This window comes from Anolis carolinensis, unplaced genomic scaffold (assembly GCF_035594765.1).
Source record: "Anolis carolinensis isolate JA03-04 unplaced genomic scaffold, rAnoCar3.1.pri scaffold_8, whole genome shotgun sequence".
In the NCBI taxonomy this organism is placed as follows: Eukaryota; Metazoa; Chordata; class Lepidosauria; order Squamata; family Dactyloidae; genus Anolis; species Anolis carolinensis.
In genome coordinates this window covers 30,335,631-30,353,516 of record NW_026943819.1, presented here as the reverse complement: position 1 = coordinate 30,353,516, position 17,886 = coordinate 30,335,631, and the positions used below count along the sequence as shown (strand labels likewise).

General features: G+C 40.4%; 1 protein-coding gene across 1 annotated transcript; it reads right to left on the bottom strand.

Moving 5' to 3' along the window:
* Positions 1 to 7,662: 7,662 nt before the first annotated feature.
* On the bottom strand, positions 7,663 to 16,516 carry gkn2 (gastrokine 2). The gene is made up of 6 exons (XM_062961168.1): positions 16,296 to 16,516; positions 15,199 to 15,255; positions 12,469 to 12,600; positions 10,122 to 10,232; positions 8,443 to 8,596; positions 7,663 to 7,858 (listed from the first exon to the last, which is right to left on the bottom strand). Exons 1-6 carry the CDS (start codon positions 16,305 to 16,307, stop codon positions 7,776 to 7,778), a joined length of 549 nt encoding a protein of 182 aa, XP_062817238.1. The 5' UTR covers positions 16,308 to 16,516; the 3' UTR covers positions 7,663 to 7,775.
* Between the last annotated feature and the right edge of the window lie 1,370 nt (positions 16,517 to 17,886).

Below are 17,886 nucleotides of genomic sequence, written 5' to 3'. Positions count from 1 at the left end.
AGGATCCAAGGTCTGGAGACCATGAATAATCCCTCTGAGGAGTGTCTTAAAGACCTGGATCTCCTCAGAAGAGAAGATTGAGAGAAGGATACAGGAGAAGAGCCACGTCTAAATATGTGAAAGGATGCCATAAGGAAGACGGAGAGGCCTGTTTTCTGGAAACTAGGACTCAATGGAGCCATGGGTTCAAAGGACGGGAGAGGAGATTCCACCTGAACTTTATTAGGAAGAACTTCTTGATTGTACAATCCGTTCAGCAGCGGAACTCTCTGCCTCGGAGTCTGGTGGAAGCGCCTTCCTTGGAGGCTTTGAAACAGAGGCTGGATGTCCATCTGTCGGGGATGCTTTGATTGTGCTTTTCCTGCATGGCATCATTGGGTTGGACCTCTCTTAACCTTTGCTTATCCAACATTCTGTATTATCCAACGCAGTTTGCCTTTTAGTAGTTAACTAGCTGTGCCCGGCCACACGTTGCTGTGGCGAAGTATGATGGTATGGGAAATAATTGAGGAATTGGTGGTAGTTAAGGTAAAGGGTCCCCTGGGCTGAGTGGGTTGCTAGGAGACCAAGTGAGCGGAGCTTAGCCTTCTAACTGGCAGCAATTGGATAAAAACAATTATTCCTCTCCCTCTAATTAGGACTTTATTTTTCTTTTCTTTTTGTTGTATCAACCTGGAGGCATGGATGAGGGGTTGTGCTGTCAATTTTCAAGGTTGTGGGGTGTTTACTTTTGTTGTTTTGTCCGCTGCCATGATGCCATCACTCTTTTATATATATAGATGTTTCTGCAGTCGATGTTTTCAATACATTGTGATGTTTTGGTGCTAAATTTGTAAATACAGTAATTACTACGTAACGTTACCATGTCTTAAACTGCCTTTTCTGTCGATTTGTTGTAAAACATGATGTTTTGTTGCTTAATTTGTAAAATCATAACGTAATTAATGATTTAATGTCTTAATCCTTAATTTCCTTAATCCCTCCCTATTATCCAACATTTTGGCTTATCCAACGATCTGCCACCCGTTTATGTTGGATAAGTGAGACTCTACTGTATTTCCTGATTGGTTCTATCACATTTTGCTCTAGTTTTCCAAGGAAGATCTGTCTCATCGTCGAGTCTCAACCGATTCCACAAGAACAACGTTTCTGGAGCAGAACGACTCCTTTAAAATGAAGGACCGCACTCACATATTGGTTATCTTCAAATCAAGGTTTGCCGAAGAAAGAGACTAATTGGGACTTGGTAAAGGACTATCTAAAACAAATGTAATTGGAACCTATTTGCTGATTTAGAGACAATCTTTGAGGTTATCGATGACGAAGGGGATGCGGTGATTTATTAATTTGTATATATACAGTTGTTTTTTTAGGATGAACCAGTTAAAGTTAGATGGAAGTCAACAAAATCCTTTTTTTTCTCTTTCTTCTACCTTATTTCCTACTTTACTATAAACAAACAATGTTCTACCACTTTCGATGTGCAATTTTTTCCAATTTTTTTTCTTTTTTCTCTCTCTCTTCTACCTTATTTCCTACTTTACTATAAACAAACAATGTTCTACCACTTTCGATGTGCAATTTTTTCCAATTTTTTTTCTTTTTTCTCTCTCTCTTCTACCTTATTTCCTACTTTACTATAAACAAACAATGTTCTACCACTTTCGATGTGCAATTTTTTTTTCAATTTTTTTTCTTTTTTTTCTCTCTCTTCTACCTTATTTCCTACTTTACTATAAACAAACAATGTTCTACCACTTTCGATGTGCAATTTTTTTTTTATTTTTTTTATTTTTTTCTCTCTCTCTTCTACCTTATTTCCTACTTTACTATAAACAAACAATGTTCTACCACTTTCGATGTGCAAATTTTTTTTTCATTTTTTTCTTTTTTCTCTCTCTTTTCTACCTTATTTCCTACTTTACTATAAACAAACAATGTTCTACCACTTTCGATGTGCAATTTTTTTTTATTTTCTCTTTCTCATATTCCTTAATATAAAATTTTCAATAAAAATATTTGACAAAAAAAAAAAAAAAATGAAGGACCGCACAATTAAACAGGAAGCAACACTTTCAAGCCCGGGACAGGACCTTTGTTTTCCCGATTGTGTTGCATAGAGTGTGACTCAAGATGCGTTGTGCGAAAGAGCAAGCGAAGAGGCCGATCATCGTTCCTGCCGCGGGACATTGTTGGGATTCTCTCCTTGTCGCCCACCATCGTGGTCTTTGGTCCTGATAAGGGCGGGTGGGGAGCCTCTCCCATGACATTGACACAAGCAAGGCGGCTCGGCCCATCACCCTTTTGCCGGCCCTTCCCTGCCTCTATTTCCAGAGACACATTCTTCTCCTTAATGAGGAAGGACTCCAAGGGGAGAAACTCTATGAACCCTCCACAACCAAAAGTCCTGGGGACAACGTTGGGTTGCAATGCCGCCACCGTCTCAACAACTTCTTGGAGGCTCCCTGCACTGTACGGTTAATGCAGTTTGGTTCCACTCACTTCCAAGGCCGTGGCTCAGTGCTATAGAATCAAGGGATCGGGCCCCTTTGGCACCATTGTTGTATTTGCATCCAGGTGCCATTTGTGTTTGCTTTCTCACCCTTGGAAGAGCACCCAGCCCTGTTTGCTCCGTTTCTTGTGCCTTGGTTATATATATATCTACTAGCTGTGCCCGGCCACGCGTTGCTGTGGTGAAGTATGGTGGTATGGGAAATAAAGTATGGAGGAATTGGTAGTTGTAAAGGACTATGAACATCTAAGGCTCCTTCAGGCAGGGGGAATCTTTTTATCCCACCACTGCCACCAATTTGCAAAGTACTATTAACGACTGCCACCAATTTAGAAAGATGCAACCACCAATTGGCAATGCGCCACCACCAAAGACTCGGGGAGGAGACCTTTTCCTGTGTTTTCCCTTTCTTCTTCTTCTTCACTTTAGATGGTAGCGTAACTTGGTTTAGAATATATGCAACAGAGGCTTGGATGTTGAATGAACAATAACACGTTTATTCAGGCACAGAGCTTAGTAGTTTCACTTAGAGTTACACTTTCTTCAACAGTTGCAATAATAACATATGATGAATCCACTTTCAAAAGACTTTCTCCTTTCCTTGAGCAGTTTAAACCTTTTTCTTCTCTTGCAACCGATGCTATCAACTGATCACTTTGGATCTAACTGGGATTGCTTCCCCTTACCACTCAGACTCTGCAAATAAACCCAAACAAGTCACTTGACTTGCTTAATATGACACAACTAGAGATCTGAGTTTCCCTGGTTTCCCTAACCTGGAACCAGTCTCTTCCCTGTGACTCTCAGATCACAGACTGAGTTTCTTTTTAGACTCTGCTCTTTTTCTCCAAATGGCTCCGCCCTCGTTACTATGGCAACCTGCCTCAGAATGCTGAGCTGGCTACCATCTCCCACGCACTGGTAACTCTAATACTTACCCATTCCAAACATATATCTATAATTAAACATAACATCTGTAAACCAAAATTCATACTTCATTACACTAGTAGTTAAGGTAAAGGGTAAAGGTTTTCCCCTGACATTAAGGTAAGCCATCTGCCGTGGTGGTTGGGCTGCTCGCGCGTTGCTGAAATACCCGTATGTCTTCCAAGGGTGGGGGCAGGGGCCAGCTCCGCGCATGCGCACATAGCTGTTTTTGGATTTTGAGGGACATGGACTTCGAATTGTGTTTTGGTTTTGTCGTCTAAACACAGCGGGGAGGACCATGTGTTTTGTTGCCAAGTTTCGTACTTCTGGGTTTTGTAGTTTTGCTATTTGAATTAAGGTAGAAATGGACAGAACAGATTTATATATATATCTATACAGTAGAGCAGTGGTTCCCAAACTTATTTGGCCTACCGTCCCCCTTCCAGAAAAAATATTACTCATTGCCCCCTTGGAAATTTTCAATTTCCTTTCTATTTAATTGCTATTAAAATTAAAAAATAATTTCCAGGGGGTGCTGAGTAATATTTGTTCTGGAAGGGGGGCGGTGGGCCAAATAAGTTTGGGAACCACTGGTGTAGATGCATATAATCCAGTTCAAAACAGATAATCTGGATTATCTGATTTGATCATCTGGGTTGTATGGCAGTGTCGATCCAGCCTCAGTTAATGAAGGGCAGTTCTGCTCCCATGCGCTATTCCTTGTGGCCTTGCTTGGAGCTGATTCTGCAGTCCTACAGAATGGGCACATGCATGCACTTATGCGCAGGGGTGCGTATTCTTCCTGCGCGCTCCAGCGCCTTTTTTTGGAAGCCTCCTTGGCAGCTGCAAGTGCGCTCAGAGGTGCCGACGGCGCTTATCTCTGGGAGCGCATGGAGTGCGAAAGGCCCCGGCCTTATCTCTCGTCCAAGCAGCGCATGGAGGCATCGCGCTCATGCGCTTGGTGGGTCAGACACCTCCAAAGGTTCCCATGGGGCTCTGCAATGCTTCCAAAGCAGAACGCCATCGCCGTGTAGACCCCAGAAGACTGACAGATGTCATCTTGACTTGGATCTAATGCCCACCTCCCCAAAATGAGGGTGCTGCGCATGGCATGAGCATCATAGTGCTGAGCCAAAGCCAAAGGGGAAGCTGCTTCAGGAAATCCTCTTTGCGGGACCCCACCTCTCATTAAATTGCATTGACTCAATGCAATGCAATGCAATGCTGGGATTTGTAGTTTGCTGACACATCGGCATCCTGTGGCACAGAAGGCCAAAGGCCTTGCAAAACTACAGCTCCCAGGACTTTCAATGGCTTCTTCGGGCCCGATGGGGTTTTATATATTTTGTGAAATAAATGGTTACGAAATTCGATGTTTCGGGCAAGTGGCTTGGTATTTCCTGTCCGATTGGGGTTTGTAAACAGCAGGAGTCACGCTTTTATTTTTATCCTGCTGCAAATGCTCAAATAAGAGGAGGAGGAGGAGGAGGAGCAGTTGCGAATATTGTATATTTCTCCATGGGTTCCTGGGAGTTATAGTTCTCCATGGGCTACTGGGAGTTATAGTTCTCCATGGGCTACTGGGAGTTATAATTCTCCATGGCTTACTGGGAGTTATAGTTCTCCATGGGCTACTGGGAGTTATAGTTCTCCATGGGCTACTGGGAGTTATAGTTCTCCATGGGCTACTGGGAGTTATAATTCTCCATGGCTTACTGGGAGTTATAGTTCTCCATGGGCTACTGGGAGTTATAGTTCTCCATGGGCTACTGGGAGTTATAGTTCTCCATGGGCTACTGGGAGTTATAGTTCTCCATGGGCTACTGGGAGTTATAGTTCTCCATGGGCTACTGGGAGTTATAGTTCTCCATGGGCTACTGGGAGTTATAGTTCTCCATGGGCTACTGGGAGTTATAGTTCTCCATGGGCTACTGGGAGTTATAATTCTCCATGGCTTACTGGGAGTTATAGTTCTCCATGGGCTACTGGGAGTTATAGTTCTCCATGGGCTACTGGGAGTTATAGTTCTCCATGGGCTACTGGGAGTTATAGTTCTCCATGGGCTACTGGGAGTTATAGTTCTCCATGGGCTACTGGGAGTTATAGTTCTCCATGGGCTACTGGGAGTTATAGTTCTCCATGGGCTACTGGGAGTTATAATTCTCCATGGCTTACTGGGAGTTATAGTTCTCCATGGGCTACTGGGAGTTATAGTTCTCCATGGGCTACTGGGAGTTATAGTTCTCCATGGGCTACTGGGAGTTATAATTCTCCATGGCTTACTGGGAGTTATAGTTCTCCATGGGCTACTGGGAGTTATAGTTCTCCATGGGCTACTGGGAGTTATAGTTCTCCATGGGCTACTGGGAGTTATAGTTCTCCATGGGCTACTGGGAGTTATAGTTCTCCATGGGCTACTGGGAGTTATAGTTCTCCATGGGCTACTGGGAGTTATAATTCTCCATGGCTTACTGGGAGTTATAGTTCTCCATGGGCTACTGGGAGTTATAGTTCTCCATGGGCTACTGGGAGTTATAGTTCTCCATGGGCTACTGGGAGTTATAGTTCTCCATGGGCTACTGGGAGTTATAGTTCTCCATGGGCTACTGGGAGTTATAATTCTCCATGGCTTACTGGGAGTTATAGTTCTCCATGGGCTACTGGGAGTTATAGTTCTCCATGGGCTACTGGGAGTTATAGTTCTCCATGGGCTACTGGGAGTTATAGTTCTCCATGGGCTACTGGGAGTTATAGTTCTCCATGGGCTACTGGGAGTTATAGTTCTCCATGGGCTACTGGGAGTTATAGTTCTCCATGGGCTACTGGGAGTTATAATTCTCCATGGCTTACTGGGAGTTATAGTTCTCCATGGGCTACTGGGAGTTATAGTTCTCCATGGGCTACTGGGAGTTATAGTTCTCCATGGGCTACTGGGAGTTATAATTCTCCATGGCTTACTGGGAGTTATAGTTCTCCATGGGCTACTGGGAGTTATAGTTCTCCATGGGCTACTGGGAGTTATAGTTCTCCATGGGCTACTGGGAGTTATAGTTCTCCATGGGCTACTGGGAGTTATAGTTCTCCATGGGCTACTGGGAGTTATAGTTCTCCATGGGCTACTGGGAGTTATAATTCTCCATGGCTTACTGGGAGTTATAGTTCTCCATGGGCTACTGGGAGTTATAGTTCTCCATGGGCTACTGGGAGTTATAGTTCTCCATGGGCTACTGGGAGTTATAGTTCTCCATGGGCTACTGGGAGTTATAGTTCTCCATGGGCTACTGGGAGTTATAGTTCTCCATGGGCTACTGGGAGTTATAATTCTCCATGGCTTACTGGGAGTTATAGTTCTCCATGGGCTACTGGGAGTTATAGTTCTCCATGGCTTACTGGGAGTTATAGTTCTCCATGGGCTACTGGGAGTTATAGTTCTCCATGGGCTACTGGGAGTTATAGTTCTCCATGGGCTACTGGGAGTTATAGTTCTCCATGGGCTACTGGGAGTTATAGTTCTCCATGGGCTACTGGGAGTTATAGTTCTCCATGGGCTACTGGGAGTTATAGTTCTCCATGGGCTACTGGGAGTTATAGTTCTCCATGGGCTACTGGGAGTTATAATTCTCCATGGCTTACTGGGAGTTATAGTTCTCCATGGGCTACTGGGAGTTATAATTCTCCATGGCTTACTGGGAGTTATAGTTCTCCAAGATCTTGCATCTTCCCTAGGTAGGTCTGCATTGTAGAACGGATGCGGCATTGGCCAAATGCTATGGGTTCCTGGGAGTTATATTTCTCCATGGGTTACTGGGAGTTGTAGTTCTCCATGGGCTACTGGGAGTTATAGTTCTCCATGGGTTCCTGGGAGTTATAGTTCTCCATAGGTTACTGGGAGTTATAGTTCTCCATGGGTTCCTGGGAGTTATAGTTCTCCAAGGTCCTGCGTCTTCCCTCGGTGGGTCTGCACTGTAGAACGGATGTGGCATTGGCCAAATGCTATGGGTTCCTGGGAGTTGTAGCTTGGCAAGTCTCGAGACCTTGTGAAACTACAACTCCCAGGATCCCCAGGCATTGAGCCATGCATCCCATGTGCAGTTTAAGAGAGGAAAGCAGGGTATAATAGTAATAATAATAATAATACTAATAATAATAATAATAAATCTGCAAAACACCCAAAGGAAAGGGGTTATTTCATTCAATGATGCGCCAAATCCAGACGCTGCAAGGGTTTGCAAAACATTGCTCTTCTTTATTCGTGGGTCTGAACACGGAAGGGAAGGGTCAGGAAGGCCCCAAGGAAGGGCATTTGGAGGTGGGTCTTGCAGAGAAGAAGGAGGCCTCACAGGTCCAGGTTTCCGCAGACGGTGATGCCCATGATGCCCAGGATGCCCGTCTTGGCACAGCCGCTGGCACGGAAGCCGCCTGCCGAGAGAACCAATGGGAGTCAGCCTATGCGCAAATGGACTCTTATGGCAGGACACATAGGGCTACACATGGGCAAGCACAGCAAAATCATAGAACCATAGAGGCCCCCAAAGGACATCCAGACTGACCCCCTTCTGCACGGTATAAATAAACATAACAACAACAACAACAATATTAATAATCTATATATATAAAAGAGTGATGGCATCACGGCGACCGACAAAGCAACAAAACTACAGGCCCCCCAACCTCCAAGAAATTTGACAACACAACCCATCATCCACGCCTCTAGGTTGATACAACAAAACGAAAAGAAAAATAAAGTCCTAATTTGAGAGAGAGGAATAATTGCTTTTATCCAATTGCTGGATATCCAAGAGGTCATGAGTTCGAGGCCAGCTCGGAGCCTGTGTTTGTCTTTGTCTCTGTTCTATGTTAAAAGGCATTGAATGTTTGCCTATATGTGTGATGTGATCCGCCCTGAGTCCCCTTCGGGGTGAGAAAGAAGGGCGGAATACAAATGCTGTAAGTAAATAAATAAATAAATAAATAAATAAAGTGGTTTAGCTCTGGCGACTCACTCTCGACCCTTTTGACGGTGTAGACGGGGACGTCCCGGCAGAGGTGCTCGATGGAGCTGCCGAACCGGAGCCACTCCCGGATGGTCCCGAAGAAGGAGTCGCTGGGCTCGTACTGCACCCAGACGTTCCTGGAGGACATCATCTCCTTCATCATCTGCAAGGAAAACCACGCACAAAAATCAGACCCTCAAACCCAGTTCGATATTCATCATATGCCTTTTGCATCTGCGGCATTCGACTCCAACTCCCATCATCCCCATTGGAGACGATCAATACAGGCGGTGCCAGGAGATGTATCACCCCATAGCCATGCATCTTACACCCTGCATGTGAGGACCTAGACATTCCTAGAGAATGATGGAAATAGCAGCTTTCTACAAGCCTCAGTTAAGGCTCAAGTATGTTTTAGTTAGAAGTCGGTTGAGGCTCGAATCAGTTTGAGTTAGAAGTCGGTTGAGGCTCGAATCAGTTTGAGTTAGAAGTCGGTTGAGGCTCGAATCAGTTTGAGTTAGAAGTCAGTTGAGGCTTGAGTCAGTTTGAGTTAGAAGTCAGTTGAGGCTTGAGTCAATTCAAGTTAGAAGTCAGTTGAGGCTTGAGTCAGTTTGATTTAGAAGTCAGTTGAGGCTTGAGTCAGTTTGAGTTAGAAGTCAGTTGAGGCTCAAGTCAGTTTGAGTTAGAAATCAGTTGAGGCTCAAGTCAATTCGAGTTAGAAGTCAGTTGAGGCTTGAGTCAGTTTGATTTAGAAGTCAGTTGAGGCTTGAGTCAGTTTGAGTTAGAAGTCAGTTGAGGCTCAAGTCAGTTTGAGTTAGAAATCAGTTGAGGCTCAAGTCAATTCGAGTTAGAAGTCAGTTGAGGCTTGAGTCAGTTTGAGTTAGAAGTCAGTTGAGGCTTGAGTCAGTTTGAGTTAGAAATCGGTTGAGGCTTGTGTCAGTTTGAGTTTGAAGTCAGATGAGGCTTGTGTCAGTTTGAGTTAGAAGTCGGATGAGGCTTGAGTCAGTGTGAATTAGAAGTCAGTTAAGGCTTGAGTCAGTTTGAGTTAGAAGTCAGTTGAGGCTTATGTCAGTTAGAAGTCAGTTGAGGCTTGAGTTAGAAGTTGGTTGAAACAGGAGTATAGTCAGTATGCTGCAGTGAGATGTCAGTTAGAGTAGAAGTCTGTTTGAAGCAGATGTATTTCTACAGTTGAAATACAGTCTAAGTATAGTACAGTATAGTACAGGTTGAAGTATAATCCAGTTAACATGAAGCCAATAAGTAACGTACCTGTATGCTAAATACATGAGGTTTGTAAGTAAATCAACTAAGTTAACTTTTTACTGGTCTCTTGGGAGCGTGATTTGAAAGCAATATATTTTATGGGAGAGCAGATGTTCTTTTTCGGCGACTGAAATAACGCTTCTGAAGATCTGCTGTATATGTTGTGCATTTGGCATATCTTTGTTCCTAACGGTTCAGAGAGATTACTGGGGATATCAGTCTAACAACGGAGCAACCTAATTGCCTTGCATGAATTCTGGTGGATCTTATTTACCACTAAGGAGAAGGAGTAGGATTTTCTAGGTCCTCCAGTGCAACTCGGTGCTAATTTCCCGGAGAAGCAAAGCACAGAATGGCATCGGCGGGGGGGGGGGGGGGGGGGCACGCATTGGGCCGGGGACCCCCGAAAGGAGAGGCCGCGGTACCTGCTTCTCATAGGACAGGCGGCCAATTTCCTCCAGAAGCGGGACGTAGTCCTTCTCCATCTTCAGGATGAAACACGCGCGGCGGGAGAAGAGCCGGGTGGCGATGTAGCCCTGGAAGGGAGGAAGAAGAAGAAGAAGAAGAAGCAAATACCTTGGATAATAAGGAGGGACGAAGGAAAAGCTTATTAAACATCAAATTAGGTGATGATTTTACAAATGAAGCACCAAAACATCATGTTAGACCACAAATTTGGCAGAAAAAGTAGTTCAATACGCAGTAATGCTATGTAGTAATTACTGTATTTACGAATTTAGCACCAAAATATCACGATGTATTGAAAACATTGACTACAAAAATGCGTTGGATAATCCAGAATGTTGGATACGCGAGTGTTGGAGAAAGGAGACTCTACTGTAATAATAAATGTAATAGTAGAAACAATAGAGAAAAATAATAAATGTAATAATACCAATAATAATAGAGAAAAATAATACAGTAGAGTCTCGCTTATCCAACGTAAACGGGCCGGCAGAATGTTGGATAAGCGAATATGTTGGATAATAAGGAGAGATTAAGGAAAAGCCTAGTCAACATCAAATTAGGTTATGATTTTACAAATTAAGCACCAAAACTTCATGTTATACAACAAATTTGACAGAAAAAGTAGTTCAATACGCAGTAATGCTATATTGTAATTACTGTACTTACGAATTTAGCACCAAAATATCACGATGTATTGAAAACATTGACTACAGAAATGCGTTGGATAATCCAGAACGTTGGATAAGCGAGTGTTGGATAAGTGAGACTCTACTGTAATGTGTTGTTCTTATCTTAACTGATGTTGTCATTATTTAATATGGGATGTAATTCTACCTCTATTTTTAATTGTTATGTCCCCGAGTCCTTCTGGGAGACGGTGTTGGAGTATAAATAAAGTTATATTATTATTATTATTATTATTATTATTATTACTACTACTACAGTAGAGTCTCACTTATCCAACATAAACGAGCCGGCAGAATGTTGGATAAGCAAATATGTTGGATAATAAGGAGGGACTAAGGAAAAGCCTAGTAAACATCAAATTAGGTTATGATTTTACAAATTAAGCACCAAAACATCATGTTACACCACAAATTTGACAGAAAAAGTAGTTCAATACGCAGTAATGCTATATTGTAATTACTGTATTTACAAATTTAGCACCAAAATATCACAATGTATTGAAAACATTGACTACAGAAATGCGTTGGATAATCCAGAATGTTGGATACGCGAGTGTTGGAGAAGGGAGACTCTACTGTAATAATAAATAGAGTAAAATAAATGTACTGGTAGAAACAATAGAGAAAAATAATAAATGTAATAATGCCAATAATAATAGAGGAAAATAATACAGTAGAGTCTCGCTTATCCAACGTAAACGGGCCGGCAGAATGTTGGATAAGCGAATATGTTGGATAATAAGGAGAGATTAAGGAAAAGCCTAGTAAACATCAAATTAGGTTATGATTTTACAAATTAAGCACCAAAACTTCATGTTATACAACAAATTTGACAGAAAAAGTAGTTCAATACACAGTAATGTTATGTTGTAATTACTGTATTTACAAATTTAGCACCAAAACATCACGATGTATTGAAAACATTGACTACAAAAATGCGTTGGATAATCCAGAACGTTGGATAGTCTCCTGTTTTTAACACTGTATCCTGCTTGTTGATTTTAATGATTGTTTTTATTGATGTTGGTGTTTTTTTACTGGGATATTTGTTTTATCGTTTTGTTGTTGTTATTATATTGTTGTATCGAGCAAGGCCCCATGTAAGCCGCCCCGAGTCCCTTCGGGGAGATGGGGCGGGGTATAAAAATAAAGTTATTATTATTATTATTATTATTATTATTATTATTATTATTATTATTTATATATTGCTATTGTTTTTATTCGGGCTTGGCCCCATGTAAGCCGCCCCGAGTCCCTTCGGGGAGATGGGGCGGGGTATAAAAATAAAGTTATTATTATTATTATTATTATTATTATTATTATTATTATTATTATTATAAGCGAGTGTTGGATAAGGGAGACTCTACTGTAATAATAAATAGAGTAAAATAAAGTAATAGTAGAAATAGAATAATACCAATAATAATAGAGAAAAATTGTAAATGTACCCTATATTCTCGAGTATAAGACGACCCAAATATAAGCCAACAAGGACCCGAACCTGAGTATAAGCCGAGGGGAGCTTTTTCAGTCTTAAAAAAAGGGCTGAAAAATTAGGCTTATACTCGAGTAAATACGGTTTGCAAAGGCGGTGTGTGTGCGTGTGTGTTATACTCACATGTTTATAGTCAAAGATTGTGTCCGAAGAGCAGAGCCCGCCATAGACATGGACATTGGCCACTTGGTTCTCGTTGTCGATGGTCACCGTTTGCTGGACATAATCTCCGTCGGGACTCGGGATCCTATAGACCTGAATGCAAAGAAAGCCATATATTTTCATTATTTCCATCCCCGACCATACACTGAATAACTGCACAATGGGGTATATATACACTCCGAATAAAATAGCCATAGATCAGGGGTCCCCAAACTAAGGCCCGGGGCCGGATGCGGCCCTCCAAGGTCATTGACCTGGCCCCCGCCCTCAGTTTTATAATATAATATTTTATATCATTTTAAATAATATAATATATTGTATATACATATAATATTGATAATAATATTATAATGTTACTAGCTGTGCCCGGCCACACATTGCTGTGGCGAAGTATGGTGGTATGGGAAATAAAGTATTGAGGAATTGGTGGTAGTTAAGGTAAAGGGTCCCCTGGGCTGAGTGGGTTGCTAGGAGACCAAGTAAGCGGAGCTTAGCCTTCTAACTGGCAGCAATTGGATAAAAACAATTATTCCTCTCCCTCTAATTAGGACTTTATTTTTCTTTTCTTTTTGTTGTATCAACCTAGAGGCATGGATAAGGGGTGGTGCTGTCAATTTTCGAGGTTGTGGGGTGTTTACTTTTGTTGTTTTGTCCGCTGCCGTGATGCCATCACTCTTTTATATATATAGATACAATATAATACTAATAATACCATATAATATTAATTATATGATATATATTGCATATAATATTACAGTATAGTGCAGGGGTCCCCAAACTAAGGCCCGGGGGCCGGATGCAGCCCTCCAAGGTCATTGACCTGGCCCCCGCCCTCAGTTTTATAATATAATATTTTATATCATTTTAAATAATATAATATATTGTATATACATACTAGCTGTGCCCGGCCACGCGTTGCTGTGGCAAAGTGGTGGTGGTATTGGTTAAAAATTACTGTGGAATTTTTATTTGACATTATTTGTATTTTTTAATTAATTTTATTGTAACTTATCTTTTTTATTTATTATATTTTATTATTTTTAGTTATTTTGGTATTATAGTATTTTATTGTATTAATTATTTTTAATGTTTTTAATTACTTTAGTGTTTATTATTTTTTATTGTATTATTTGTATTATATTATTTTTTATTCTTTTATTAACACTGGGCTGAGTGGGTTGCTAGGAGACCAAGTGGGCGGAGCTTAGCCTTCTAACTGGCAGCAATTGGATAAAAACGATTATTCCTCTCCCTCTAATTAGGACTTGATTTTCATTTTATTTTTGTTGTCGGAACCTATGGGCAAGGATGGTGGGTTGTGTTGCCAAATTTCTAGGTTCTTTTGTTGTTTAGTGGGAGGAACGGACACCATTACTCTTTTATATATATAGATAATATTGATAATAATATTATAATGTTATGCAATATAATACGAATAATAATACCATATAATAATATTAATTGTATATTACATATAATATTACAGTATAGTGGTATAGTTCAATATAGTAATATATAATGCTAATATTGTGCTATGCTAATAATATAATATATTGTGTGTACATACAGCTGCTCTGAGTCCCCTTTGGGGTGAGAAGGGTGGGATATAAATGTAGTAAATAAATGTAAATGAATGAATAAATAAATACATTTTAGACTTAGGCTCGCCCAAAGTCTGAAATGACTTGACGACAACAACAATCCTAATTAACTTGACTATCTCATTGGCCAGAAGCAGGCCCACACTTCCCATTGAAATTCTGATAGGTTTATGTTGGTTACAATTGTTTTCATTGTTGTTGTTGTTTTGCACTACAAATAAGACATGTGCAGTGTGCATAGGAATTTGTTCGTTTTTTTTCCTTTTCCAAATGATAATTCGGCCCCTCCACAGTCTGAAGGATTGTGAACCGGCCCTCGGCTTTAAAAGTTTGAGGACCCCTGCCATAGATAATCCTTGGATTTATTTCCTTTGACTCCAAATATATTATCCACACACACATCTATATATATAAAAGAGTGATGGCATCACGGCGACCGACAAAACAACAAAACTAAAGGCCCCCCCAACCTCAAAATTTGAAAACACAACCCATCATCCATGCCTCCAGGTTGATACAACAAAAAGAAAAGAAAAATAAAGTCCTAATTACAGGGAGAGGAATAATTGCTTTTATCCAATTGCTGCCAGTTAGAAGGCTAAGCTCCGCCCACTTGGTCTCCTAGCAACCCAATAAAAAATAATAAAATACACTAAAAAATTAATACAATAAAATACTATAATAACAGAAAATAACTAAAAATAATACAAGAAAATAATAAAATATAATAAATAAAAAGATAACGTACAATAAAATTAATTTAAAAAATACAAATAACGTCAAATAAAAATTACACAACAATTTTTAACCAATACCACCACCACTTTGCCACAGCAACGCGTGGCCGGGCACAGATAGTATATATATATATATACTACCTTCGGTCTCCAGAGTTGCCCAGGTTATTTGTCAATGTTTTAATTGTCCAAAATGCATAATGTTGTGGGTGAACTACAACTCCCATCATGCCAGGTGAACCCCGAGAAACTCAGTCCTTAAAGTGTGTTCTCTTGGGCAAGTTTGCCTTAAGGCCGCGATATTTTGGAATCAGTTTCCAGGCAAGCATTGAAACCGATATTCTGCCATTTACCTGGTAAGAACCAAACGCCGGGCTGCAGAAGAGTCCCAGAAGCGCGATTATTGCCGCCTGGAATTCAAAAAGGAAAGAAAATATATCTTATATCAGAGGAACAAAAATTGCATAATAATAATAATAATAATAATACCCCATTTTGATTGCCATGGCTCAATGCTATGAGATCCTGAGTGCTGAATAATATTAGTAATAATAATAATAATAATAATAATAATAATAGCAATGCTAATAATAGCAGTAATAATGAAAGCAACAAGAATAGTAATAATAATAATAATAATCGCCTTTGACTGCCATGGCTCAATGCTATGAGATCCTGAGTGCTGAATAGTAGGAGTAGTAGTAATAATAATAATAATAATAATAATGCCCCACTTTGATTGCTTTGGTTATTTTCCTGAAAATAAGCCCTACCCAAAATAAGCTCTACCTGAAAATAAGCCCTACCCGAAATAAGCCCTACCCAAAAATACGCCCTACCCGAAAATAAGCCCTACCCTAAAATAAGCCCTACCTGAAAATAAGCCCTACCCGAAAATAAGCCCTACCTGAAAATAAGCCCTACCCGAAAATAAGCCCTACCCGAAAATAAGCCCTACCCGAAAATAAGCCCTACCCAAACATACACCCTACCTGAAAATACGCTCTACCTGAAAATAAGCCCGACTTGAAAATAAGCCCTACCCGAAAATAAGGCCTACCTGAAAATACACCCCACCCGTAAATATGCCCTACCTGAAAATAAGTCTTACCCGAAAATACGCCCTACCTGAAAATACACCCTACCTGAAAATAAGCCCTACCCGAAAATACGCCCTACCTGAACATACACCCTACCTGAAAATACACTCTACCCGAAAATAAGCCCGACTTGAAAATAAGCCCTACCTAGAAATACAGCCTACCCGAAAATACGCTCTGCCCGAAAATAAGCCCTACCGGCTGTTAGGAATTGTGGGAGTTGAAGTACAAAACACCCGGAGGGAGGGCCCAAGTTAGCCCAGGCCTGCCCTCATGCACCTTTTGGAGCGAAAATTGGGGAGACGGGGCATGCCGGATGCCAGAGACGCATGTGCCGGGAAAATACTCACCAGGCTGTTCATGTTTCTTGCAGGGAGGCCCGGGAGCAAATGGAATGCAACCCAAGGGCGCCGGGGCTTTTATTCCGCCCGGGCGGGAGGTGCGGGGGCCGCTATCTGGGGACACGCCATCCACGGCAAACGGCCTTATCGCCACGCCAATGGACAACACCCCGATACCGCTTGCCCACCGACACGGAAACACGCCACTTTGGGCAAACACCGCTTTGGCCTCTCGCTCAGGGCTTTTTGCAGCACTTTGGGGTTGCATTCGTTGCATTGGAGAAGGGGGCTCTGCAAGAGGAAGGTGTGTTCTAGCATTGAGCCATGGCAGTCAACACAGGGTATTATTATTATTATTATTATTATTATTATTATTATTATTATTATTATTGTATTGTATGACACAGCAAACGAGATGCATATGCTGGATTTCGTATCACAAAACCACAAGTCAAACACTTCCAAGTGTCTAGGATTGTGTGATGTATATTATTATTATTATTTTATTATGACACAGCAAACAAGATAGACATGCTGGATTTCGTATTTATTATTATTATTATTATTATTATTGTATTGTATGACACAGCAAACGAGATGCATATGCTGGATTTCGTATCACAAAATCCCAAGTCAAACACTTCCAAGTGTCTAGGATTGTATGATGTATATTATTATTATTATTATTATTATTATTATTATTATTATTATGACACAGCAAACAAGATAGATACACTGGATTTCGTATCACAAAATCACAAGTCGAACACTTCCCAAGTGCCTAGGACTGTGTGATGTATATTATTATTATTATTATTATTATTATTATTATTATTATTATTATGACACAGCAAACAAGATAGACATGCTGGGTTTCGTATCACAAAATCCCAAGTCGAACACTTCCCAAGTGCCTAGGACTGTGTGATGTATATTATTATTATTGTTATTATTATTATTATTATTATTATTATTATTATTATTATTATTATTATTTTATGACACAGCAAACAAGATAGATATGCTGTATTTTGTATCACAAAATCCCAAGTCGAACTCTTCCCAAGTTTCTAGGACTCTGTGATGTATATTATTATTATTATTATTATTATTATTATTGTTGTTATTATTTTATTGTATGACACAGCAAACAAGATAGATATGCTGTATTTTGTATCACAAAATCCCAAGTCGAACTCTTCCCAAGTTTCTAGGACTCTGTGATGTATATTATTATTATTATTATTATTATTATTATTATTATTATTGTTGTTATTATTTTATTGTATGACACAGCAAACAAGCTAGATATGCTGGATTTCGTATCACAGAATCACAAGTCGAACTCTTCCCAAGTGTCTAGGACTGTGTGATGTATTATTATTATTATTATTATTATTATTATTATTATTATTATTATTATGACACAGCAAACAAGATAGACACACTGGGTTTCGTATCACAAAATCCCAAGTCAAACACTTCCCAAGTGCCTAGGACCGTGTGATGTATATTATTATTATTATTATTATTATTATTATTATTATTATTATTATTATTATTATTATTTTATGACACAGCAAACAAGATAGATATGCTG